Source organism: Xyrauchen texanus, chromosome 34 (assembly GCF_025860055.1).
Source record: "Xyrauchen texanus isolate HMW12.3.18 chromosome 34, RBS_HiC_50CHRs, whole genome shotgun sequence".
Taxonomy (NCBI): domain Eukaryota; kingdom Metazoa; phylum Chordata; class Actinopteri; order Cypriniformes; family Catostomidae; genus Xyrauchen; species Xyrauchen texanus.
This window is the reverse complement of record NC_068309.1, coordinates 32006292-32033025: the sequence shown is the minus strand read 5'-3', so window position 1 is coordinate 32033025 and position 26734 is coordinate 32006292. Positions and strand designations below refer to the sequence as shown.

The 26734-nt window shown below is 37.9% G+C and overlaps 1 protein-coding gene across 2 annotated transcripts in view; it reads right to left on the bottom strand.

Annotated features, from left to right (window-relative positions):
- Window positions 1-4161: 4161 nt before the first annotated feature.
- LOC127628111 (leucine--tRNA ligase, cytoplasmic-like) overlaps window positions 4162-26734 on the bottom strand; it is a 36032-nt gene continuing 13459 nt past the window's right edge. Inside the window, exons 20-32 of one of the 2 annotated variants that reach the window (XM_052104799.1) lie at window positions 23905-24117; window positions 22786-22843; window positions 22324-22387; window positions 20027-20210; window positions 19788-19878; window positions 19322-19462; window positions 18602-18742; window positions 13652-13762; window positions 8621-8731; window positions 8007-8111; window positions 6920-7015; window positions 6254-6386; window positions 4162-5179 (exon numbers count right to left, since the gene is read on the bottom strand). In XM_052104799.1, the coding sequence (XP_051960759.1) occupies window positions 4974-5179; window positions 6254-6386; window positions 6920-7015; window positions 8007-8111; window positions 8621-8731; window positions 13652-13762; window positions 18602-18742; window positions 19322-19462; window positions 19788-19878; window positions 20027-20210; window positions 22324-22387; window positions 22786-22843; window positions 23905-24117 (1654 nt within the window). In that variant the 3' untranslated portion in view covers window positions 4162-4973. The remainder of the gene's footprint in view (window positions 5180-6253; window positions 6387-6919; window positions 7016-8006; window positions 8112-8620; window positions 8732-13651; window positions 13763-18601; window positions 18743-19321; window positions 19463-19787; window positions 19879-20026; window positions 20211-22323; window positions 22388-22785; window positions 22844-23904; window positions 24118-26734) is intronic. The other variant, XM_052104800.1, reaches the window with a different exon arrangement.

The window sequence follows — 26734 nt, the reverse complement described above, 5'->3', positions numbered from 1 at the left end:
GGAGATTTCAACCATGCAAATCTCAAGACAGTGCTCCCTAAATTCCATCAGTATGTGGACTTTGCAACGAGAGGGCTGAACGCGCTTGATCTTGTTTACACAAACATCCCAGGCGTGCACGGGCGGAGCCCCGCCCCCACCTCGGCTACTCAGACCACATCTCTGTTATGTTAATTCCAGCATACAGACCGCTCGTCAGACGCACAAAACCGCTTCAGAAGCAGGTGAAAACCTGGCCAGCAGGAGCCATCTCTGCTCTTCAGGACTGTTTTGAGTGTACTGACTGGCACATGTTCAGGGAGGCTGCAACATATGGCGATTCTACCAACTTGGAGGAATACACAGCATCAGTGACCAGCTACATCAGCAAGTGCATTGATGATGTCACTTTCTCCAAGACCATCACCACACGCTCCAACCAGAAGCCGTGGATGACTGCGGAGGTGCGACGCTGCTGAGGTCCCGAGACTCCGCCTTCAGAGCAGGCGATAAGGCAGCCCTAAGAACAGCTAGGGCCAAACTGTCACGGGCAATCAGAGAGGCAAAGCGCCACACGCCCAGAGAATCCACAGTCACTTCCAGGACAGCGGTGACACGCGCGCATGTGGCAGGGCATCCAGGCCATCACCAACTACAGGACAACATCAGTTGCCTGTGACAAAGATGCCTCCCTTCCAGATGCGCTGAACGACTTCTACGCCGGGTTTGAAGTGCAGAACGACGTGATGGCGAGGAAGTCCACCCTCCTCCCAACGACCAGGTGCTCTGTCTTACCACGGCAGATGTGAGGAAAACTCTACGTAGAGTCAACCCACGGAAGGCTGCTGGACCAGACAATATTCCTGGCAGAGTGCTCAGAGGATGTGCAGACCAGCTAGCAGATGTTCTTACCGACATCTTCAACATCTCTCTGAGCAGCGCCGTTGTTCCAACGTGCTTCAAGGCCACCACCATCATCCCCATTCCAAAGAAGTCTTCAGTGTCCTGCCTCAACGACTACCATCCCGTCGCGACTTACACCCATCATCATGAAGTGCTTCGAGAGGCTCGTCATGAGGCAGATTAAGACCCAGCTGCCCCCTCACTAGACCCACTGCAGTTTGCGTATCGTTCAAACCGCTCAACGGACGATGCCATCACCACAACCCTCCATCTGGCCCTCACCCACCTAGACAATAAGGACTCATACGTTCGAATGCTGTTCATAGATTTCAGCTCAGCATTCAACACAATCATTCCCCAGCACCTGATTGGAAAGCTGAACCTGCTGGGCCTGGACACCTCCCTCTGCAACTGGATCCTGGACTTCCTGACTGGGAGACCTCAGTCAGTCCGGATCGGGAACAGCATCTCCACCACCACCACACTGAGCACTGGGGCCCCCAGGGCTGTGTGCTCAGTCCACTGCTGTTCACTCTGCTGACTCACGACTGTGCAGCAATGCACAGCTCGAATCACATCATCAAGTTCGCCGATGACACGACCGTGGTGGGTCTCATCAGCAAGAACAACGAGTCAGCATACAGAGAGGATGTGCAGCGGCTGACGAACTGGTGTAGAGCCAACAACCTGTCCCTGAATGTCGACAAAACAAAAGAGATGGTTGTTGACTTTAGGAGAGCACAAGGTGAACACACTCCGCTGAACATCGACGGCTCCTCTGTGGAGATCGTCAAGAGCACCAAATTTCTTGGTGTTCACCTGGCGGAGAACCTCACCTGGTCCCTAAACACCAGCTCTATCACCAAGAAAGCCCAGCAGCGTCTCTACTTTCTTCGAAGGCTGAGGAAAGCACATCTCCCAACCCCCATCCTCACTACATTCTATAGAGGGACTATTGAGAGCATCCTGAGCAGCTGCATCACTGCCTGGTTTGGGACTTGCACCGTTTCGGACCGCAAAGCCCTGCAGAGGATAGTGAGGACAGTTGAGAAGATCATTGGGGTCTCTCTTCCCTCCATCAAAGACATTTACAAAAAACACTGTATCCGCAAAGCAACCAGCATAAACTGTCCTTATTAGGTAAGGAAATGTATAATGGAATTAGTCGCGTTCGACAACCATTATAAATTAGATAAATTACTTTGTCTTAATAGATTCTTCACCATTGAAATCGTAATACAACGTCTAGTTGTATCAGCTCACAATTTCTACTGTATGGAATTAGCTTTAATAAGTGAATTATGATTAATTCACTTATTGGAGTGATATTGTTCTCATGGCTTATTGAAAATAATATCACATGTATTTAGGTACAGCTTTGAAGCGAAATCTTTCAGAAACAGGGATGCGATTATTTATCAAAATATACCACGGTCAAGTCGTCTTTGAACACCGACAAACTTTATTACTATTCTAAACATACATCTAATCTAACACATATATATATACATGAGACAGGTTGGTGAAAAGTGACAGAATGTGAAATAACTGATTAGTACAGTGAAAATGAACTTTACGCAATCTGTTGACAGTACCTTAAGAACCATTTCATCCTTCTTTGATTCTACATCGATTGCTATCGGATTACCTAAATTATTTAATACACCAGCACTTTGAGCACAATATTGGAGATGTACTTGTGTTCTTTGTGTTGCTTGGTTCTTGGTCAATGTTTTATCTTCTGTATGGTAAAAGTTTATTGTCTGTATGAATTAGGTGAGCTGTGAAGCGAGGCCTTCTCACTCCTTCTCGGGACGTCGAGTCCCGAGCTCCCTTGGATCTCACATGGGGAAGAGTCAGCGCGAAGTCTGAGCAGTCAGCGGAGCAGGAGAAGCAGAAGAGACCGAAGAAAAGAGGAGAGCAAGAGAATGTGTTATTCCTTTTTGGAACTATTTGAACTGAAATTGGCCGCATCCCCAAAGGCGTCCTGCACCAATCAGAAGTGACTTTTCAGAGTCAAATGGTCAACTGGGCTGTCTTTTCTGACACTTGAGTTATGGTCCTTTGTTTCAGACACTTAAAAGTTTCCCACTCAAAAATAGTGCATATTTAATCATGAGCTTTTATATCTTGAGAATGGTAGAAGATACATGATATTCGTTGTCATCAGCTTTCTCTGTATACCCAAACAAATGCTTACATATTAAACATTAAAAAAAAGTATGGATGTTATATGTGTAGGTATCAAAACATGAAAATCTCTGGTTAAAAAAAATCATATTGGTTTTACAATTCATTGCATTTTATCAAGTTAAGCCTTATAGTTACCATTCTTAGTAGAATGAGATGAATCAAACAGAATTAAAGCATATAATTATCAATTATAGGTGATTGCACATCGCTACACACGTTTTAAAGAGTTCCATCAGTCTATAATCATTAATTTGTCAGGTACAAACATTACCACAGTTCAAAGTGATTTTCAGCATTATCTAGCAAGGCTAGATGAAATGTCTTGATGAAATGAGTTGTGCAAATCTAATAGTCCTTTTAACCTTACACAGAACAGCCTGGTGTAACTGTGTGGGGGTTCTTGTGAAGGCCTGTTATTTATGACGTTGCAACATTCCAAACTGAAAGGCTGGGATTTTTCTCGTTTCACATCATGTTGCTGGAATTCTTCTGCATATATAATTTTACAGTAGACTCATGAACAGAAATGTTAACCAGTTCCAATGATTGAGTCAAGTGTTTTGCTGTCAAAAGTTTTTTTTTTTTTTTACCTTATTGAGCATTCTGTGGTGCACACTTTTGAGTCACCTTGGCTGGACGGCCACTTCTAGAGAGAGTAGCCACAGTACTAAATCATCTGTTGACTGATGAATATCTAAGCTCTTTGACATAACTTTGTAATGCTTTCCAGCTTCATGCAAAGCAACAATTCTTGATCGTAGGTCTTTTGAGATCTCTTTTTTCAAAACATGGTCCACGTGAGCAGATGCTTCTTGTGAATAGCAAACTCAAAATGTTTGAGTGTTTGTTATAAGTTAGAGTAGCTCTAACCCACACCTCCAATCTCATTTCAATAATCGGATACCAGGTTTGTCAACTCCTGACTCTAATTAGCTTTTGTTGACATCATTAGCCTATGGGGGTTCACATACTTTTTCCAAACATACACCATGAATGAATGATGCATTCAATATGAAAAAGAACAATACAGTAATTTGTGTGTTATTAGTCAAAACAGATTGTGTTGGTTCTTTATTGTAACTTAAAGATCAAACCAGATTTTAATAAAAATGTATACATAAATGCAGGTAATTCCAAAGGGGTCACATATTTTTCTTTCCATTGTATCAAATATTTGTAATCTGCGATTCTTCTGGTTAATTATATCAATAGCAACAAGTCATGGGGAAACAATGACAATTTCCTAAGAAAGAGCCAATAACCTCCCTAAGAGGTGGCACTTTCAAAAAGAATCATAGAAACAGATGTACATTTTATTAGCATTTATTTATTAAAATGTTCATTGAATGTCATTAGACAGCATGAGGACCAAGAAAAAGATGTAGAGGAAGAGAAAAATAATCCTTTCTTCCTGGAGTTTTATAGTGAGAAATACAGGCAGTTTTTTCACCCAGACAACATACTGTAGGTTGTACATGTGCACAGTTGAAAGCCCAACACATCATGTCTTTTCACATATCCTTTGTTGCACTACTGTAGTTTACATATGTAGACTGGGTTTACAATACAGCACAGATGTATGAAAGTACAGCCATACCTGTAAGTTATGTATAGGAGCCACCTAAAAAAACATTTAGCCAAAAACTTGAAATATTAACAAATATTTCCAGTCTAATTCGTATTACTTTAAATGAATATAAATTGTGAGTAAAGCCCCCCACAAAATAGAAGAGAGTTAGAACATTAAGCTGCAAAATGTATTTTTGTGTATCTTATTGTTAGACTCCTTTTGAGTTCCACAGAGAGTGAAAAACAAAAGTCAAACAAGTTTGTAACAACATGAGGCTGAGTAAATTATGTCCGAATTTTCCTTTTTTGGGTAAACTAGTATATAGATGTCACTGGACCAGATAGACTAGAGTGTCCCCAATGTCCATTTTCAGGCCGTTATCGCTCATATGAACTTTGCTTTGCTCCAGGTTGATGTGGAAGATTGAACTGTTTGAGATAGGAAGTTTACCTTCCTCTTCCTTTCCCAAAATAGGGATTCTTCTAGGTCCAAGCAGAGGGTCTTCAAAACGCATCAACTTCACTTTAGATAAATCTGAAATTTTTACAACAAGGTTATTCATAAACAGTGAACAATTTATGTAACAGTCATCCATAAAATATATATGAATGTCATTGCATTAGACAACAAAATATCAAACCAAGTGGTGTTGTATACAAATGGTACTACAGCTTTTCTCTGAACTAACTTTTTTAAAGGAACAGCTGCTCAAAGATAATATGTTTTATCATTTAAAACCTTTATTTAAAAGTTAGTTGATTTTTTTATAAGTAAAAAAATGGTTTGACGTTTTGTTATCAAATACAACACCATTCAGAAACCTTTGAGTGTGCCTTAAAGGGAAAGTTCACCCAAAAAAGAAAAATTCTCATCATTTATTTCATCCTCATGCCATCCCAGATGTGTTTGACTTTCTTCTGCAGAACACAAATTAAGATATTTAGAAGAATATTTCAGCTCTGTAGGTCCATACAATACAAGTGAATGGGTGCCAAAATGTTGATGCTCCAAAAATCACATAAAGGAAGCATAAAAGTAATTCATAAAGTCTTAAGAAAATTCGATATGATAGGTGTGGGTGAGAAACAGTTTAAATGGTGAAGTCCTTTTTACTATAAATGTTCCTCTCTGCTCAGTAGGTGGCGATATGCACGAAGAATGCGATAGAGGAGACTTACAGTAAAAAAGGAGTTTGAGCGGCTTCCTCACTCACACTTATCATATGACTTCTGAAGATATAGATTTAACCACTGGAGTCTGATGATTACTTTTATGCTGCCTTTATATGCTTTTTGGAGCTTCAAAGTTCAGTCCAACATTCACTTGCATTGTATGGACCAACAAAGCTGAAATATTCTTCTAAAAATCTTAACTTGCCTTCTGCAGAAGAAAGAACTTCATACATATCTGGAATGGCATGAGGGTGAGTAAATGAGAGAATTGTTATTTTTTTTTGGTGAACTATGCCTTTAAGTGTCCACATAAATGTTGGGGCATCTGTAGGCTTCTTAATTTAAATTAACTACTAATAGTGTCTTTAAACCCTTATTAAATCTTACTTTTAGACTTCGCTCAAATGGTTTTCAAATGCAGCACTAAAAGGCTTACCCTTGATGCCTTTGTTGACACGGGATAGTCTGCGGATGATGCTGTCTTTGCTGTCTCCCTGTCGAATGTCAATCCAAGTGGAGAACAGACCGTTGGATGGCTGTGGATTCACCATCGAGACTGATACTCCAGGCTATGAGACACACAGAGGTCATAGCTAATGATGCTGTATTTACAGATAATGTCAGACACCTTTTATTTGTATTATCATTGAGTGTGTACCAACTTTAATGTCATATTTAATAGTATTTTGTGAATATTCATTTATATTTACATATAAAATATTTTTATAATATATCACATTTTAGAAAAACTGTAAAGTTATCAAAACTATGAAATAACTAGGGCTGTCAATCAATGTGAATGAATTTAAGGAAGACATTTGTGAATCACATTTTGTAAATACAATTTCAGAAATGTATTCAAAGTCAACTAAAAGCCTGGTAGTAATTCAAAAACACCAGATGAATGCTGTACACCTACACTGTACCATTGTGAAATGAATCTTAGCAGCATAACCAATGACCAAAGTGCTTCTAAAATTAGCTTGCCTGTAGCTGCATGTAACACAGGGCAGATCAACCATTAAAAAAGTGAAACAATAGGCAGAGGCTTTTGAGTGCGCACTGCAGCTATGACAAGGCCTCAGTGGGCTGCCGGTTTCACCTCAGATCTGAAGACACAGAACGGTTTCCCAGGGCAACAGTCCTCCTTTACTTTTTCATCAGCCTCAGAGGCGAACACCACGTCTATCTGATCCAGCTGACGGAGGAGAGAGAGAGAGAGAGAGAGAGAGAGAGAGAGAGAGAGAATGGATAACCATTTAGCTACTGACTGAAAGTATTAAGTGAGCTCAGATCTAACAGTCAACACATTACTGTTCTTTCTGCATTAAGCACTGTACTTTGATTATTGTTACAAAAGACAACAGACAAAATCTGCTATTAAAGGCCAAAAGTGAAACCTTCATGTTGCGTCAAACCCATATGACCTTCTTATGAGAAACACAAGGCACATACACAGATTGATAGCCTCAGTCATCATTCACTTTCATTGTATGGAAGAGAAAAAAAAGATGCAATGAAATTGAATTGTGACTTTGGCCAACGTTCTGCCAAACAAATGGGTTTGGAACAAAATGAGCATGCTTTGACACATTATTAGCATATTTAAGTGAAATTAAATTAATCCAGGATGGATTAAACGCTGGACCTTAACGCTTCATTTACTAATCTTAAACCATGACTTGCACTGTGCACAAATAATTAATATTGTTAGCCAGAGGGGAACTGGCCCCCACAGCGAGTCTGGTTTCGCCCAAGGTTATTTTTCTCCATTAATCAACATCTTATGGAGTTTTGTGTTCCTTGCCACAGTCGTCTACAGCTTGCTCACTGGGGTTATTAATACAATTATTATTTATATAATTTCTATTACACATTTTACAATCATATTTAATCAAACTACACAATGAAGACATTATAGATATTACTATTTTGTTTTTTTTAATGCATGATTTCCTGTAAAGATGCTTTGAAACAATGTGTGTTGTGAAAAGCGCTAGACAAATGACGACTTGAAACAGAATGTTGAGTGGATAATAATGTAGGATGGGACTGGATTTTATGTATTGGGATTTGATTGGACTGTGAAAAGTAGGCTATGATATTATTGGTTAATATAATTTTTCTCTCCACGCCCCTTGGTTACATCACAAAAAGATGGAGTTTCAGGTTGTTCTTTGTGCTGCTACCTCAAGTGAATTGGTCAAATAAACTATGTTCTCCAGGAGGACGGTGCGCTCTTCAAACTCCAGTTCTAGATCAAGCACCCTGGGCCCGTTCTTCTCCAGGTTATCCTATATTCAAAGACAGAAACATGACCAACTTCAATGCATATCTGTAGTGCAAGAAGCACAAAACCTTCCATAATATTATGTACATTAATTCTCATTAACAAAACAGTTTTTTTTTAATTAACTAATAATTTAGTTAATTAACTTGAAATATAAACAAATAATAAAATAAATAACTAATAAGGTTGCATTGGTTAACATCATTTAATACAATAGTTAATATGGACAATACTTTTACAGCACTTTATTAATCTTTGCTAATTTCTACATAGAACACATTTTACATTAAAATATGTGTACGTAAACAGTTAACGCATTGTGAAATAACATGAACATACAATGAACAATAGTAATTTGATCAATTAAAATTAAGATTAAAAAAATGCTGTATAGGGCCTGGGTAGCTCAGTAAGCAAAGACACATGAGTTTGGATCCAGGGTGTGCTCCCAAAGCAAACAATTGGCCCGGTTGCTAGGGTGGGCAGAGTCAAGTCATCAAAATATTCTTTTACCTTTATCATAGCTACAAATGGCATCACTCGCTTCATGTATTTCTTCAGCTCTGGCATGGCGCCCAGCTCCATGGCGATGACCTTATTGTCAGGCAGAGTTCCATTGTTGCTCTGGAAATGACAATGGAAAAAAAAAAAAGAGCGGTTTGATTGACAGCTCATCAAGATTGAAACATTTTAAATTCAGCAACGACATTCAGAGGATTGTTCTGAAATGTAACATGTAACACTCAAACATTTTGAATTTGCTATTCACAAGAAGCATCTGCTGATGTGGACTTTGCCTCCAGAATTCTTGCTTTGCATGAAGCTGTAAAGGGTTACAAAGTTATCTTGAAGAGCTTAGATATTCTATAAATGGAGATGATTTAGTACTGTGGCTACTCAGATGTGAAGGACAATGACCCCAAACACTGAAGTAAATCCATTACAGAATGACTTAAAAAAAAGAAAATCCACCTTTTGGAGTGACCCAGTCAGAGCCCTGACCTTAAACCAATAGAGATGCTGTGGAGTGAACTCAAAAGAGGCGTTCACACCAGACATCCTGAGAATATGGCTGAGCTTGAAGAACGGTCAAAAATATCTTCTGAATCTTGTGCAGGTCTAGTTCGTAGCTACCGAAATTGCTTGGTTGAGGTTATTGCTGCCAAAGGAGGATCGGCCAGTTCACTTACATTTTCCAAAGCACTATGAATATCTAAAGGGATGTGTTCAATAAATACATGAACGATTATAATTGTGTGTTGTTAGCTTAAATGTGCTGTAAGCCATTTTATTCATGGAAATATATGCAAAAAATGTTCCTACTCCGAGAGATATTACTGAAATAAGTGTTGTAAGATATCTCACCCGTTTCTTTGACAGCTCAGAATCTGTAAACAGCAAACAAAAATAAGTCCCTGGACTTTGGACATAAACTATGTTTCATCCAAGGGTTTTTTTGGGACAAAATGTGTAGTGCATCAAAAAGTTTACTGATACAGCTGATGGAAACAAATTCTCGCAAAAGTTTCACATGTGTATTTTGTCTTACTGTACTGGAAGAGTTTTTATAGTCAAAACAAGTGAAAAAAATCTACCAGTGCTGAAAAAGTAATCCAAAGTATTTAGAATACGTTACTGACCTTGAGTAATCTAACGGAATACTTTACAAATGACATTTCACAGCATGTATTCTGTAATCTGTAGTGGAATACATTTCAAAAGTAATCCTCACAACCCGGTTTATAAATAGTGCCACATGACAGAATTTATGGCAATCATTACCCTGTGTTAATCATGACAAGGTATACATCCTTGAACGCCAATTTATTGTACATGAAGCATTACTCGCACTATTATGGATTGGTCTTAACGGCATACCAGCACAGATCCGATGCTGTGCCATCACAAATATCTCGTATCATGCACCGGTCATCGACAAGTGCATGGCGAACAAATGAATGGTCACTGTTTGCAATTAATTTAATCACAGTAGCCATCCATTTATTTATTAAAGTTTCTTTTCCACACCATTCAAAATAATGGACAGCAGTCAAGTAATTAGCCCACAATACAAAAAAAATTATTTCTGTACACAATGCGGTTTTAAATTAAAAATAAATACTAGGAGAAAATCTTTCATGTGTTTTTTGGAACACTAACATATAGCCCAATTCTATACAAATGTTGTTTAGCTTACTTTAGAAAAATGCCAGCAAAATTCCCTGTATTAAATTAAATAAATTACCAAATTAATACAGCATTACATTAAAAAAATTAATCCCCAAATGAAAAAAAATAAAATTTATATTGTTAGGCCTTTTTCTTTACACACACTTAAATTAGACTTACCCTGTTCTGTAGAAACAAACATCGTCTGAATGTCATTCTCAGGATGTTCTACACTTTTCTCAAGACTATAAACTATCAGAACTCAACTCAACAACATTTTATTTATAGAGCACTTTCAAAAACCACACCGGGTACCAAAGTGCTGTACATGGAGTTACAAAATATAAATAAAATAACAAATACAGCTTAAGAATGCAAAAAACATTTAAAACCAATAAAACAAGAATAAGATAAATTGTACTAGGTCAATTTTATAATGCAATTAATCAAAAGCTAGGGAAAATAAATACGTTTTTAAGGCCCCCTGGAAAGACAATAGAGACGGAGATGATTTTATGACCAATGGAAGCTCATTCCAAAGTCTAGGGGCTGCCACCGCAAAAGCTCGATCACCTTGAGTTTTTAGGCGAGATCAAGGAACTGAAAGACACAGCTGATCACCAGAGTGGAGAGACCTTGAAGGTTGATTCAAACTTATTAAAGCAGAGATGTACTCAGGTGCAAGACCATGAAGGCCCTTAAATACATCAACACTTTGTACTTGATTCTGTATTGGATCGGTAACCAATGTAGTGAAATCAATACTGGGGTAATATGGTCTCTTTTACTGGTTCCAGTTAAAAGCCTAGCAGCTGCAGGCGAGAGAGAGAGAGAGAGAGAGGCCTGACTCACACCCAGATACAAAGCATTACAATAGTCCAATCGAGAAGACACAAAAGCATGCACAACCTTCTCCAAATCATCAAAAGAAAGGATGGACTTTAGTTCTAAGATGGAAAAAAATATTTTTAACAACAGCATTTATTTGTCGATCAAACTTGAGCTCAGAGTCAAATATAACACCCAGGTTTTTTACATAGGGAAGTTTTTTCCCTGGAAGCAGTGACAAATTTCTTTCTAAATTTACCTCACATCCCCTTTGACCAAAAACAATAAACTCTGACTTATCCTCATTTAATTGAAGAAAGTTGTTTGCCAGCCAACACTGAGACTCAAAAGAAGGGTGATTCCCATGTTTAATAGGAAAGTAAAGTTGAGAGTCATCAGCATACAGATGGTAGTGTATGCCATGCTTATCAAAGAGCTTTCCTAACGGAAGCATGTAGAGAGAGAATAAAACGGGTCCCAAAATGGAGCCCTGAGGGACCCCACATGTTAAAGGAACAACTGATGAAGAACAGTTCTCTAAACAGACTGAAATCGTTCTACCCTTAATATATGAAGGAGACCCAATCCAAGGCTAACCCCTGAATACCAACCTGGTCTCTTAGGCGATCGATAAGAATGTCATGAGGCCTTTTCCCTCTCGTTTAAATTTTACAGTGTTTTTTTTGGGGGGGGGTACTACACTATTACAGGAAGTACCCCCATTTTTAATATATCTGTTTCCCTCCCTCATCCAGGTAGACTGGGATGACCTGCCGGCAGACGGGGCTTAGGGCACACAAGGGGGTGTACGTCATGCCGGGGGCTCCTCTGCCTGAGAGAACGAGGGAGGAATGTGACAGGGTGGATTATACACATCCGGTCCCTTATCAGGCTAATTATACCTAAGAGATAAAGTCTGATTGTGGACAGTGGTGCGACGAGAGAGATTGTTTATGGACATGTCCGTCGTGTGTGTGTTTGTCTTTTGTTTATGTTAATGAATAAAATATTGTTTATATCGCCAGGCCGGTTCTCGCAGCCTCCTTTCCATTGAACTGCTTTACACCCTGACATTACACCGCATCAATGTTTCTTTAGTAGTTGTGCACACCGCATAAACATGGCGATGGATGGTCCTTATACTAAGTCTGAAAGTTTCCCCCACTACTTGGTGCAGGTTGCCAGATTGAACAGGGCCGTGATGATTCACTTTCAAGTCGGAACTGGTAGCAACCTGCGATATGCACAACATCAGGATCAATATTACAGTCCTATCAGAAGAGCGACGGCTCCCTTTTGACTGCAATTCCTCCTCTTCTGATTGCTTTATTTGTAAAATGACAGTAAGCTGCTAATTTCAATGAATTTTCTCAATACTATCCCCATTTTACCAAAACTTCGGGGAAGAAAAAAGTAGGGACATCTGGGAGGCGAAAGGTACACAATTAGCGATATACACATTTCTGTATGGAAACATTCATTTTGTGATAAACCAAAACTTATGACAGTGTTTTCTGTAATCTGTAGTGGAATACATTTCAAAAGTAACCCTCTCAAACCGGTTTATAAATAGTGTCACATGACATAATTTATGGCAATCATTACCCTGTGTTAATCATGACAAGGTATACATGGTCATGTGACAGCTTTTAATCTATGAAAGGCCATTTGAATGGAAACAGGCAGAAGATGGCAACATTTATTTATGAATTTTCACATCATCAATCACAAAACAGCACGAAAGTGGATGGAAACTAGTTTAATTAAGCTGTTGACCTGTCAATAATTTTGCACATTCTCATGGTGTTGTAGTTGCAGCAAACTATTGAGAATTACTGCCATTTTTAAGCCATGTTGGTCATAAAAGTTGTCAGTTGAGGTCGCTATTTTGCTGCTGTTGTTTTAACAACAGTTTCTGCACAATGCACAACGGTCTCAATAAAGCTCATTTGGTATCTTTTGAGTTCTGGGTTTTGGAAAGAGGGGGCATGGCTAATCCAAAGGCTGGGTCTTGTGGAAGTAGAACTGCTAAAATCACTTACAGCACCTTTAAGCATTGTGTTTGTCTATACTTGTGACTGATGAAAATGAAATCACATTTAATTAATGCAAAAAAATAAATACTAAATTTTTTCTTGCCACTGTATATACGTAGGTCCATAACTAATTATTACTGCTAAACTGTACAATGAACCTTTGTCAGGTGCAAATAGTATCCTAAAAAGCAGTGCTAGTTTCACATCTGTCATTCTACTATACGGTCTCTTCTCACACAGTAAAATTATTTGAACTCAAATCAATATTTCATGTTAATTTTTTTTTTCTTCTTTTCATATGTGTAGTCAGTGGAATAATGTACTGCTGGTCATAAATCGCAAAATAAACCTCAGTGGTATACAAGACCCTTCTACTTCACATCAGGGTCTTGATCAACATTTTTAGGATTTATTATGCCACATTGACTGTACAATATCTCTTAATCAATTTACTCCTTTTCCAGAAAAACAAGGTCCACTTCTTCTCTGTAAAAAAATAATGTTTAAGTACCTTGTAATGTTTGCCCAGCAGAGAGAGGGCGCTGTGCTGCCAGGGTGGATAGGTCTTTGCTACATAGATGGTGCAGTGTGTGGGCTTGGCTGGAGGCTTGTTGTCCCCTTTCTATGAATGATAATGGATCAAACAAAAAATCTGAATCAGAATGAGCTTTATGCAAGGTATGCTCTCACACACACACACACACACACAATTCGTCATGGTGACAGAAACTTCCAGTACAACTGTATACACATACATACAAACATATACATTTAAACATATAGTGACAATAAAAAAAATAAGATATCACAGATGAAAAAAAGAGATATATACAATATGCAATTTTGTTGTTTGAATATTTTATATACAGATATACAGTTATGTGCAGGTGATGTATTGAAGAGTATGTAGGATATGTTAAAGAATATAAAAGAAATATGGATACAATTAGGAATGGATGGATTGAATACTGCACATGGTTGTATTGACAAAAGGAAAGTGTTCATGAGGTGAATTGCCTGAGGGAAAAAAAAGACTTTCCTGTGCCTGGCTGTTCTGGTGCTCAATGCTCTGTAGCGCCGGCCAGAGGGAAACAGTTTGAAAAGGAATTGTGCTGGGTGAATGGGTCAAGAGCATACTAGCCCTTTTCGTCACTCTGGATGTGCACAGTTCTAGCATGTTGGGTAGGGGAGAGCCAATAATCCTCTCAACACTCCGAGCTATCCTTTGAGGTCTTCTGATTTCAGACTTAGTAGCTGAACCAAACCAGACAGTTAAAGAAGTGCTAATCAATGATTCCGGAGTTTAACTGTATCAGCAGCACCTGTTGCAGGTAGAACTTCCTCAGCTGGTGAACGAAGTACAACCTCAGCTGGGCCTTTTTCAAAATTGAGTCTATGTGGGTCTCACACTTCAGTTCCAGTGAGATGGTAGTGCCCAGGAACCTGAAATGACTCCACTGCTGCCACAGTGCTGTTCAGAATGGTGAGCAGGGATAATGTTGGGGTGTTTCTCATAAAGTCCACTGTCATCTTCCCTGTTGACGTAAAGCATGTTCAGCTCTAGGATGCTTTGACTGCACCAGACAGCCAGCTGTTCAACTTCCCTTCTGTATGCAGACTCAACATCATCCTGGATGTGGCCGATGACAGTAGTGTCATCTGCAAACTTCAGGTGCTTAACAGAGGGGTCCTTGGCAGTGCAGTAATGTTTGTACAGTGAGAAGAGTAGTGGGGAGAGTACACATCCCTGGGGGCACCAGTTCTTATTGTACATGTGCTGGAGGTGAATTTCCCCATTCTAACTAGCTGCTGCCTGTCTGTTAGAAAGCTGGTGAGCCACTGACAGATAGAGGTAGAAACAGAGAGCTGGGTTAATTTAGTGTTAAAATCCGAACTTATTTCAACAAATTGTATTTTTGCAAAAGTCCCTGGTCTGTCTAGATGTTGAAGTATGTAATGCAGTACTATATTGACTGCATCATCCACAGACCAGTTTGTTCGATAAGCAAACTGCAGGGGATCCAGAAAGGGTTCAGTGATATCCTTCAAGTGGGCCAACACCAGTATCTCAAATTACTTCATAACCATAGACGTCAGAGTGAAGAGTCAGTAGTAATCAAGTCCTTTGATCTGGTATTTCTTAGGGACAGGATGATTGTGGAGCATTTGAAGCAGCAGGGAACTTCACACTGCTCCAGTGTTCTGTTGAAGATCTGTGTGAAAATGGGTGCCAGCTGGTTAGTACAGGATTTTAGACATGTCTGGGCCCTGTGCTTTTCATGTATTCTGTTTTCCGGAAGATCTGGCACACATCCTCTTCACAGATCTCAAGTACAGTTAGAGTAGCAGTAGAGGTGAGGAGGGGGGTTACAGGAGGTGTACATTTTTGTGTGCTGTGAAGGTCAGGGCTGGTGTGGGGTGAGACTGGGCTTTTCAAATCTACAGTAAAACACATTTAAGTCATCAGCCAATTGTTAATTCCCTACAGTGCTGGGGGAGGATGTCTTGTAGTTGGTAAAGACTTTCTGGCCTCCCCACAATGATGCAGGGTCGTTAGCTGAAAACTGTTTTTCAGCTTTTCAGAATAGCATCTTCTGTAAGCATGCTCTTCGGGCTGATGAAGCTGCCTGAGTGTTGCTGGAAACCATAGTTTGTCATTGTTGTATGTTAAATAAGTCCTAGTAGGAATGCACATATCCTCACAGAAACTAATATATGATGTCACAGTATCTGTGAGCTTGTCCAGGTCTGTGGCTGCAGCTTCAAAAACACTCCAATCAGTGCAGTCAAAGCAGGTAGTTCCAGCTCTGCTTCATTGGTCCATTTCTTTACAGTCCTTACTACAGGTTTAGCTCATTTTATTTTCTGCCTGTAGATCGGAAGATGATGAACCAGACAGTGATAAGAGTCCCAAAGCTGCTCGATGGACAGAGCGATGTGCATCCTTTATTGATGTGTAGCAGTGATCCAGTATATTTCTGTCTCTGGTGGGGCACGTAATGTGCTGTCTGTATTTGGGCAGATCACGTGTGAGATTTGTCTTGTTAAAAAACAAAAATAATAAGTGAGTCTGGGTATTGTTGTTCCATCTCTGTGATCTGATCAGCTAGCTGTTGTTGTGCTGTGCTCACACTTGCTTGTGGAGGAAATTTAAACAACACAAGAATACACAAGGAAAACTCCCAACGGCAAGCAGAAAGGCTTAGTTTATGAGGAGCGCCTCTAAATAAGGACAGCACATCTTCTTCAGCGTTGTAACATCTGTACACCTCTCGTTTTCCCTGTTAACTCGTGGTGCGATTTGGTCTGCACAGCTGGAAGTTCAGTAGATGTAATGCGCTGCCAGGAATGGCTTTACCAAGCCAGGTCTCCATGAAGCACAATGCAACAGAATTTGCAAAGTCCTTATTTTTGCAGGTGAGGATTAGTAATTTGCTGTTTTATTAGGAAGAGCAGAGAATCTCTAGATGGATGCTTGGCAGCATGGTTCGAAAGCCACGCTGTCGGAGCTTGACCAGTGCGCTGGCTCGATTTCTACGTTTGCATCTTCATGCGCTTGTACAGCACAGCTGGTACTTCCGACTAAAATGTCCAGCAAAAAGTCAGAATAATCAAATAATGGTAAAAGATTGTCTGGTATGTGCTGCCGAATATTCAGCAGTTTGTCTCTGGTAAAACTGATCAGAAATAAATAACTAAACATAGGACAAACAAACAAACAAACAAAAACAGCAAAAGAACTGGAGAGCTCCATTTTGGAGGTGGCCATCCATGGCGCCATGATGGAACAAGAATTCTAGTCATGTGTTACAGTAAATAAAGTAAGCCTATTAAGCATAATTAATCACAAGTATAATTTCAAAAATCTGGACAATAGAAATATTAATGAATGAAAGAATGAGTAGATGTGTCCAAAACATTTGATTGTTAAATGTACAGTATGTGTGTAAATAGCATTTCCAGAGTTTAGTTTTCTTTAAACCCATTTAAAAATCTATAAATATAATCTTAGATTTGACGATACACATTTCAAACGATTATCTATTATACAATCACACCAGTTTATTTTTCCTTCATGGCTTAAAACCCACTAAAGCACATCACCACAGCAACTCTCCATTCAATGATAAGTCCATTACCACATGCTCATAGAAACAGGAGTGAGAAAAGCCTCCCTGATCGCAAAGGTTACGCAAGAGCTGGCATTGGTAGATACAGACTGTAGAGAGAGCGGCCCCTGTTAAAACTGAGGGATAATGCACCACTCTTCTGTCAGGGGAGTTTTGGATGGCACTGAACTCATTCTACATGACAGATGTCACTTTAACTCATCTCACTGCTCATGTGAATTCTCTTTGTGTGGCTGGACTTAATGTTGAGGGGATAGAGGCCTTAAAATGACATTAGTAAATTAAGCTACTAAATTAATTTACAAAAATATATTTCTGGGCACGTGTCATTAACTATTAACCAAACCGTCCAAGCATTCATTCAACATTTAGGTCTTTTCTGAGCTAAATTAAGTGGATAACAGGGTTGTGTACATTTTTTCTTTTTTTATAAGAAAGCCACAACTGACTTGGAAACTTTTTAATCAGGCCTTCATCATTTAGATTTGATACTTTTCAAATGCCTTTAATGTATAAATGTTATCGTTTTAGCCTTGTCCCTGATAAACACTTTCAATATTATACTTTAAAAATTCATTATAAATATTAACATTTCTACATGTTTAAAACTATGACAAATTAAACAAAAAGTGAATTAAACAGACCATTTCAATATTTAATGTGTGTAAATGATTTTTATACCTTTTTAAAAAATAACAACTGTCCCACAGTTGTCGAGTAATTTCAACCACACCAAACAATTTTGCCCCGAATAAAGTTTCTTCAAACGTTAGTGAACTAGTTAACCAAGTGGACAAATGTGTGAGTAAAGAGCATGCTTGAGATAAAAATCAAGGTAAATATCAGTTGTGAGCAGAATATTATTATTGGCCGTAATTTCCAGTTTTGCCAAATTGCGCAAAAAGTATAAACAATATTTTTTTTTTATTGTGCGTATTTAGGATACATAAAATGTTAGCAATGAAATTGAGCTTCGTGCATTTAATTTCAAAATCATTTAAAATGTAATTTCCAGCACATAATTCTCTTAAACACAATACAGAATTTAAGATGTGTAGGAAATGACACTGTGGTGGGAATTTTCATGACGAGGAAAAAAAAAAAAAAAAAACAAACACAAATCTTGTGATGCATGTACACAGTTGGACATTGTTAGTAGACAAATTCAATTTATTTAGACTGAAAAAAATATATATTTAACAAGACTTTCTAGAAGTCCACAGTGCCTGAATTTGAATATAAATATTGAAATACATATTGTATTGTAAATTACGTATTATACATAGCTGTGTATAGTTCATACTATACACAGCTCATACTATAGTTCATACCTTGCTCTTGGCTGGTTGCATGTAAGCTTTCAGGCGAAGACGGAGGTCATGGGCCGTGTCCATCAGATACTGTGAGGATCGCATCAAGACCTCATCCACTGGACCGGCTGTAGGCCAGCTGGCCTTCATTAGAGAATTGCTCTGTATGAAGAAAAACAGTCTGATAAAGTTACCTGAAACGGCTGAATTTTAAGCATAAACTTCACTAAATTGAATATATAAATATTACAATCTCTGAAAACCACACTTAATATCTTGTATAATATTATTTCTTCTCTAAATCTATCTTGTTTTAAACGAATAGTTCCCCCAAAAATGAAAATGCTGTCAATTTTTTGTTTTTTCATAATACATTTTTTTTTTTTAAAAGATACAGATTAAGAAAATGTTTTTTTGGAATCTATTGTCAGCAAACTACTAGACAATCTAATTTTAGAACATAACTTAAACCTAATATTAAGTGGGTCACATAACTTTAATGACAGAATAAAGAAAAACAAGTAGGAAATCGTTTGTCTAAAAAGGGCCACTACTACGCCCTTACATCAGAAGAGGTCACTATTCCTCACAATAACACAAAATGATCGCAAATATATTTAAATAAAAGTCGCTGACATTCATAGTAGCTCCTCAAGAGACTAACTGTCTGTGAAATGTTATGGTTTAAAAGTGGACTATTCCTCAGTGGACACCTGTCCTTCAGTGTAGAGGGGGTCTCACCTTCCCCAGCAGGGACCAGGTGTGTTCACACAGGTGTGGGCAGATGGGAGCCAGCAGTAGTGTTTGGTTCTCAATAAACTGAAACACAAGATCTCGGTGCATGCCCTCGATGGCCAACTCCCTGTACTTATCCTTAGCAGCCTGTAAAGAAACAAAACATTGATGTTCAAGTCGATGAAATGTTGGGCAGAAGGCAAGTATAAATAAATGTACAACTCAGTCCGTCAAAGTGATGGAAGGAAGATAATGATTTTTTGTAGCGCAACCTCTGCATGCAGTCTCTTTTACTGCCGTTTCATTGTTCTATTCAATAAATATAACAGGTGCAAATGTAATTACTACGCAAGTATCCAACACTCACTAAGTTTACTCAGCACAACAGATGCTGGCCATCTGCTGACGCTCGTCAAACATCAAACTGGTGTTTTTCGGTGAAGGCAGGTGTATGTAATTGTGCATGTGTTACCTGGAACTCAAAGAATCCGCTCTTCAAAGCCTCTTTATACATCATCCTTTCATAGTGCTGCTCCGTTTTAATGATGCTGGAGTTTATTTCACTGCAGATAGAAATTCAGACAGGAAAGACAGAGGAATAAAAATGAATAAAAATAATAAATCAATTATCCGGATTCAAACCATGCTTTAACGGGACAGTCATAAAGCAACCTACAAATGACTTAAACTATTCTATATCATAATTGTTACCTGATAAAGACTCGATCATTATATGTGTCTGCTGGTCCAGTCCTTAGGTTGCTCTGATTGGCGATCATCTCTTTCACCCACTCTACCCATGTATAGAGACGCAGGATTCCAGCGTCTGCCATGGCTTCAACGAAATTAGCATCCTCTACTGTGTCCCCTGCATCAGCCAGGGCCAACCGCATACCTAAGACAGATAAACAAATAGACAGAGGCCCCGTTTACATATGGTACTAAGATGCGTTTTAAGTAAAGCTGTCAAAACGAACATGCTAATTTAACATGTTTATCACGATTAACGCATTTACTAAGATGACATTAGATGATGTGGTTTTATTCAGCTCCGTGTGAGTGATGAACACTGGTTGGAATAGGGCGGAACCTTTGCAATTTGTCAGGGGTCATTACACTTACACACACACACTACAAACACACAACAGCGATACCGTGCCAATGAACAATTGATTGAGAAAGGACAACTTAATCGTATTTCTTTTGTACAAAAACAAACCCAGATGGGACTTGTGATGGACAGATTTCACACAACTTGCATTGCGTTGCCCTTCCATCATACCGGATAATTCAGATGAAGTATTTTAAAATGTGCAGTGCCAGCGCTAAAAGCAAAAGCTATTCATGTAAAGTTCAAAGCAGTGTGAATCATGTAAATGCAGCTTCACGATTGCTGTTAACAAAGTGGATAGCCACGATTTTGTCGAGGATGAGGTTTAAGAGATTTAATGCCCATTTCAATCAATAAGCAAATTAAAGGGACTATTAGTCATCCTCCCACGTATACGGTTACTTGAATTTGTGCTTTTTTTAGTGCATTTCGGTCTTTATACTGTGGAATACATTGTTCGGAAAATTAATCATGATTAACAGTGAGAAATCATGCAATAAATCGTGATTAAATATAATTAAAAAAATGACAGCACTAGTTGAGTGATTCAATCAAGTCGTCAGCACTAAATAATTTCAGCACTTCCAAAATCTTAGTTTAATCACAATTAAATATTTTAATCAACTAATAGCACTAGATTTCAGTGATCTGATCACAAGTAGTCTGTGCTAAATAATTTCAGCACTTTCAAAATCTGCATTTTTATTGTGATTAACAATGAGAAATCATGCGATTAATCAGAATTCAATATTTTAATCAACTAACAGCACTAGTTATGAGTGATCTGATCACAAGTGGTCAGTGCTAAATAGTTTCAGCAATTTCAATATTGCTATTAACAATGAAAAATCATGCGATTAATCACAATTAAATATTTTAAATTAACTGACAGCACTAGTTTTGATTGATCTAATCACAAGTGGTCAGCACTAAATTTCAGCACTTTCAAAATCTGCATTTAAATCACAATTAACAGAGAAATTCAGCAATTTCAATATTGCCATTAACAATGAAAAATCATACGATTTATCGCAATTTAATATTTTATTAAACTGACAGCACTAGTTTTGAACGATCCGGTCACTAGTGGTCAGTGCTAAAAACAGGTACAAACAGAGTCAGCAACATTTCCCATACAGCAGTGAAGCATCACCCACTCACCTGTCAAACAAACACTGCAATAAAACAAGATTTTTAAACTTTGCCAGTTATGTAGATGCTAATGTGTACTTACTGGTTTAGAAAAAACTAAATGTTATCCTTTATTGATTAGCACTGATTATTGATATGTTTTGATTTTGCAGATGTTTGTACTCAAACACTGCTTTATCTGCTTATGTTTGCATTGAATTTTTTCAAATGTTTTGAAAGTTTACTTTAATACCGCTATTAGATACCAACACTATTAGATTAAAAAAAGTTTACTCAATTAACATTTTTCATTTAATTTGTTAATATTAATATTACACATTTTTTTTAAATAAAGGAGTGTGCTCAATAGCATATTGTTGTTGTTTTATGTGGTATCGAAATGGTACAGAACATCATGAAATTTCAATGGCAATGTTATCAATTACTGAAATGTTGGTGTTGTGACAACCCTAGTTGAATTGTATTTCTCCTAAACAAGTTTATGACAATAATAATCTTACAGATCTTTTAAAAAGACAATATTTTTTATAATAAGTCATTCAAGTTTGTCATTTAATATAAATAAGCAAAGACAAACAAATGATTACACACAGCTCACGTGAAGATCTACATAAATCCTTTAATTACATGTAGAATGAAATGCATTTCTGATGCTGGCACACAGTAATTCTGACCAGTGCTGAGGAGTCTGATCATGTTTAACAGGTTTGTTCCTCAAATGAGCGAGTGTTAATGTATGACTCACCATCTGCTGAAAACTTGGCAATGGCTTGAGTTAATGTGAGGAAGTTACCAGTGGATTTGGACATCTGGTGGATACAGACACAACTTATTAGTTGGATGAAGATGACCAACCACACACAAGCAACTATACTAACAAGGACCTCCCATTGACTTCAATAATCCTAAAATAAAGCTGATCATGATTACGGACCTTATTGTTAACTGTTCAATTTAAGCATTTTGAAATAACAGAGACCATTTTACCCATTTACTGTTTTATTTTCTCCAGTGAAGACCATCCTCACAAAACAGTTTAAAGAGGTCTGACTAGAATTTTTGGAAATATGACTGTCTTCCCCAAGTTTATTGAAACAAGCACATACACATTATACTAAGACAGACAATGCAAGGGTCAGAGAAGTCACTATATGTCTTGAAAACAAACTTTTGTCCTGGCAAGCAAATAAGAGGAATATCAACTCACCTTTTCAGAGTTTAGCAGAAGATGACCATTGGCTCGTACTGCTTTTGGCCATTTACCACTATCATGGGGAAAAAATGACAATAAAATAAAATTTTACAAGTACTAAACTTGAAAATGTGTGGTATTTTAAGTAACACTGACTAGTGCTTTTCTCTGTAGTTCAAGATGAAGTGTATAATTTTAGCAACCTAGCTGCTCCAAACGGAACAAAAATAATGACTTAGGTTTCCCATGTACTCCCTCAGTCCACCATTGGTCGAAAAAAAAAATAGTCCCATTGGTTGACCCAATGTTGATATATCCGGCTGGTCAGGATGCTTAAAGAGAAGAATGGTTTGATAATGTCACAGATAGTGTTATAAGGAGGAGGGCATGGCTGGGCCGTGAGGGTGCACAGCCTTTGCTGAGTCAAATGATCAGCATGAGAGCGAGATCAAGTGGAATCAGAGACGCCAGTTCGAGAGAGTTTTTTTTACTTGGCAAAGCAGAAGCCATACATCAACACTGCCCAGAAGCGCTGCCAACTTCTCTGGGCTTGGTCTCATCTTAGATGGAAATTGGAAGAGTGGAACTGTGTTCTCTTAAATAAAACACAGCCGTCGTGTTCTCTGGGCCAAAGAGGAAAAGGGTCATCCAAGCTGTTATTAGCATCAGGTCCAAAAACCAGTGTCTGAATGTGCCAGGGGTGTGTTAGTGCCCATGGCATGGGTAACTCGAACATCTGTGAGGGCACCTTTAATACAGACACGTATGTACAAATTTGGGAGCAACATATACTACCATCCAGCATCGTCTAATCCGGGGTGCCCCTGCCTTTTTCAACTTCAAACCACATACTGCCCGATTTACAAATGCATGGCTGTGTAAGCAGAGAGTGGTTTTATTAGCATTTCTCATTGTGTCCCAACATTTTCAGAATTGGGATTGTAAACTGGGATAGAAGAAATTATTTTACAATCCAAAAAAATGACACACTTCACCTTTAAATTAAGCACTAATGCTTGGGAGTATGAATTATATGATTTGTAATTAGGGGAAGAATCTGTGAATCTGTAAAAAAAAAATATCAAGTGTTATTTTTCTATCTATACTCTGCAGATTAGCATAAGTGTACTGTACCTGTCATTTGGCCACATGGCAACATGATTGTAGAGGTAATATGAGAGATGGTTTGGCACCAAGTCTTTTCCTGACACCCTCACATCTACGGGGTACCAGAACTCAAACTCCCCCCTGAGCCTCAGCAGGTGTTCCTTCGGGATGTTCGTCTTCGGGAAAGGTGCTGTTTTGAAGAAGATGTAATCCCACACTTCCCTTGTCATCTGCTCAGGTCTATGAGGAGGAAGACAGCGTTTTGGTATAATTTTTGTATTTTGTGTGCGAGTATATTCAGATGGTCATTGACCATTAATTTTCCATGTCAATCTGATTTGTCATCAACAATATGGGGTTTTTAATTGGAGAGTCAATTCATTTCATGATATGACAATTAATTTGCATTATTTTTGTTGTTTTAAGTACATATGCATCAGTCGGATGCTTTTGGAGCATCTCAAGATGGTTGTGTTGCATTTCACAGGTTTTCAGTGTATCGTGCCATGAAATGTAGTTTAAAACTATTAAAAAAGCATTTGAGAACCCTGCATTCTGTTGTGGGGCATGTAGTTGTCTTGGAAAAGTCTTTGGTTTACAACTGCGTGATGCCTGTACAGCTGTTCCATCTGTTTGAACAGCCCCTGCCCTGGGTTCATTGTCTGAGCCGCTTCACCACCGAGTTCAGCCGAATACCACTGATATCTGTTATCTGTTAATATACTCTACATACAACTGTACTGAATAAAAACAATGTGGTATTTTGCTGTTACTATGAAGCTTGAGTCATTTTGGAATCAGTGCAAGTGTAACACCATGTAAACAGAAGCGTTTTCCACCTCATTTTATTTTTGACTTGACATTTGAGAATATGGACCGACTAAAACTTTAGCTAAAACTTTTAGTTATTTTACGCACTTTCGTTGAAAATGAAATTAAATTTTTTTTAACAGCCAGGATAGGAATGTTCTATGCAATAATAGAACGTGCTGAACTGATTAATTAATCAGTTTTCGGCAGGTACCACTTTCGGTCGACCTCCAGTTTTTACCATCACGGCTTTAAAAAAATTTGTCTCAAGATATTTGTGAAAAATGATTAATCGATTATTGATTAATCATTAACATCTGTAGCTCTGTTGAATGGAAAATTCCTTATTAAGGAATATACATACAGTCAGGAGGCAAGTTTAACTGCATACATTATTTATGTTTATCTTTAATAATCTCTTTTTAATATAATTGATCGTGCCTTTGAAAAGCCGCCAATTTGCTGCTAGTACAACTTGCACTTACTGTCCCCTGCTAATTGCATAACTTTTTCAACAAGCTATTTTGTAAACAATTAATTGCACAGAATTGTCACGTTAAATCAAAAGCTTTTGTTTTAACGCAAAGTAAATAGGCATGTAACACTACACAAATTCCGTGATATGATGCAGAAGCCTCACAATACTATTATATTAAAATAAAAACGGCACCCAAACGTTTTTTTGCTTAAACATATTCAAGGATTCAACATAAATGTATTTGTAATATTAAGTGACACAACATTGGCAACATAAAAGCAGATCTCTATAATGAAGTAACTTAAACAACAAAACTGCATTTATCAGCAGATTGTTATGAGAAAAACTCATAAAAAAAAATTTCCTGAGAAGAATGTGTTTGACTACATTCAACTCCTTTCAGTAGTAAGTGGAGAAAAAAAAAACACCTTGAGGAACCTGACCTCTGTCTTTAAGTTATATGTACATAAAACAATATTGTTTAGCAGTTTGAGCAAAAAACGACTGGCACACACTTGTTTTGCCCTCTTTCCCCACTTTCTCTTTGCATGTAAACTTGTCTTACCGCTTTTCCAATGCGCGCAATGTTGTAAAGGATGTTGTGAGGCTGACTGTTAATTGCAACTTACTGCTGCAGTTTCTGCAGATGGACTGTTGTTTGGCAAATTCAAAAAGCTGTAACACTACAATCTACTTGCCGTTTGCCAACTCGACTATGTAGACTATTTGCTCTGTTTTCCTGTGAGCGCTCACAGCTGCCATTCTCTCAATGTTTCACTGCTTGATTTTAATCACATTTAGGTATTTATTCATGTATCATAGGATACATATGATATTGAATGGAGTGTGTTGTATCATAAGGTACGATGTTTTTACACACCTAAATTGTACATATTTGTATTATTACTAGGGCTGTCGATTTAACGCGTTAATTCAGTGCGATTCATTTTACAAAAAATAATACGTTAAAAAAATTAACGCAATTAATCGCATGCCAACGGACCATAATAAGGGAGATTCCTGAGAAATGCAAGCTTGTAGTACCACCTGTTTACTCCAGAGGGCAGTAAGTGAAATTTCAGCTGTATGAGCAATGCTCAGTTTATAAAGTGAAGAAAACACTTCAGTAGGCAGAACAACACAAACATGCGTTACGTTCTTGCATTCAAAACACTCAAAGGAGCGCAAATGCAAACTAAGGGATCTCAAGATGTGTTTAAAGATTGAGTATTAAACTATTTTTAACTTGAAACAGTGACCTAAACATTTTATGTTTATGACACAATGCACCAGAGATGTCTGACGAAGGTGTAAATTGACAGGTCCTTAAACAAGCCCTCACAATAAATCTCCAACTGATTGACAAATTCACTTGTGAAATGGATTGCTGTGAACTGTGTGTCAATGATTGACTTAAGATCAATAATATGGTAGTAAACAATATATTGTATTCTAAAGCCACTTTTTGTATTGTTTTATCCATGATTAACTCTTCTGCCACAGAATGTAATGCACTTTAATTATATGAATATTTTAAATATATATTTATTTTTTATATTTAAAAGACAT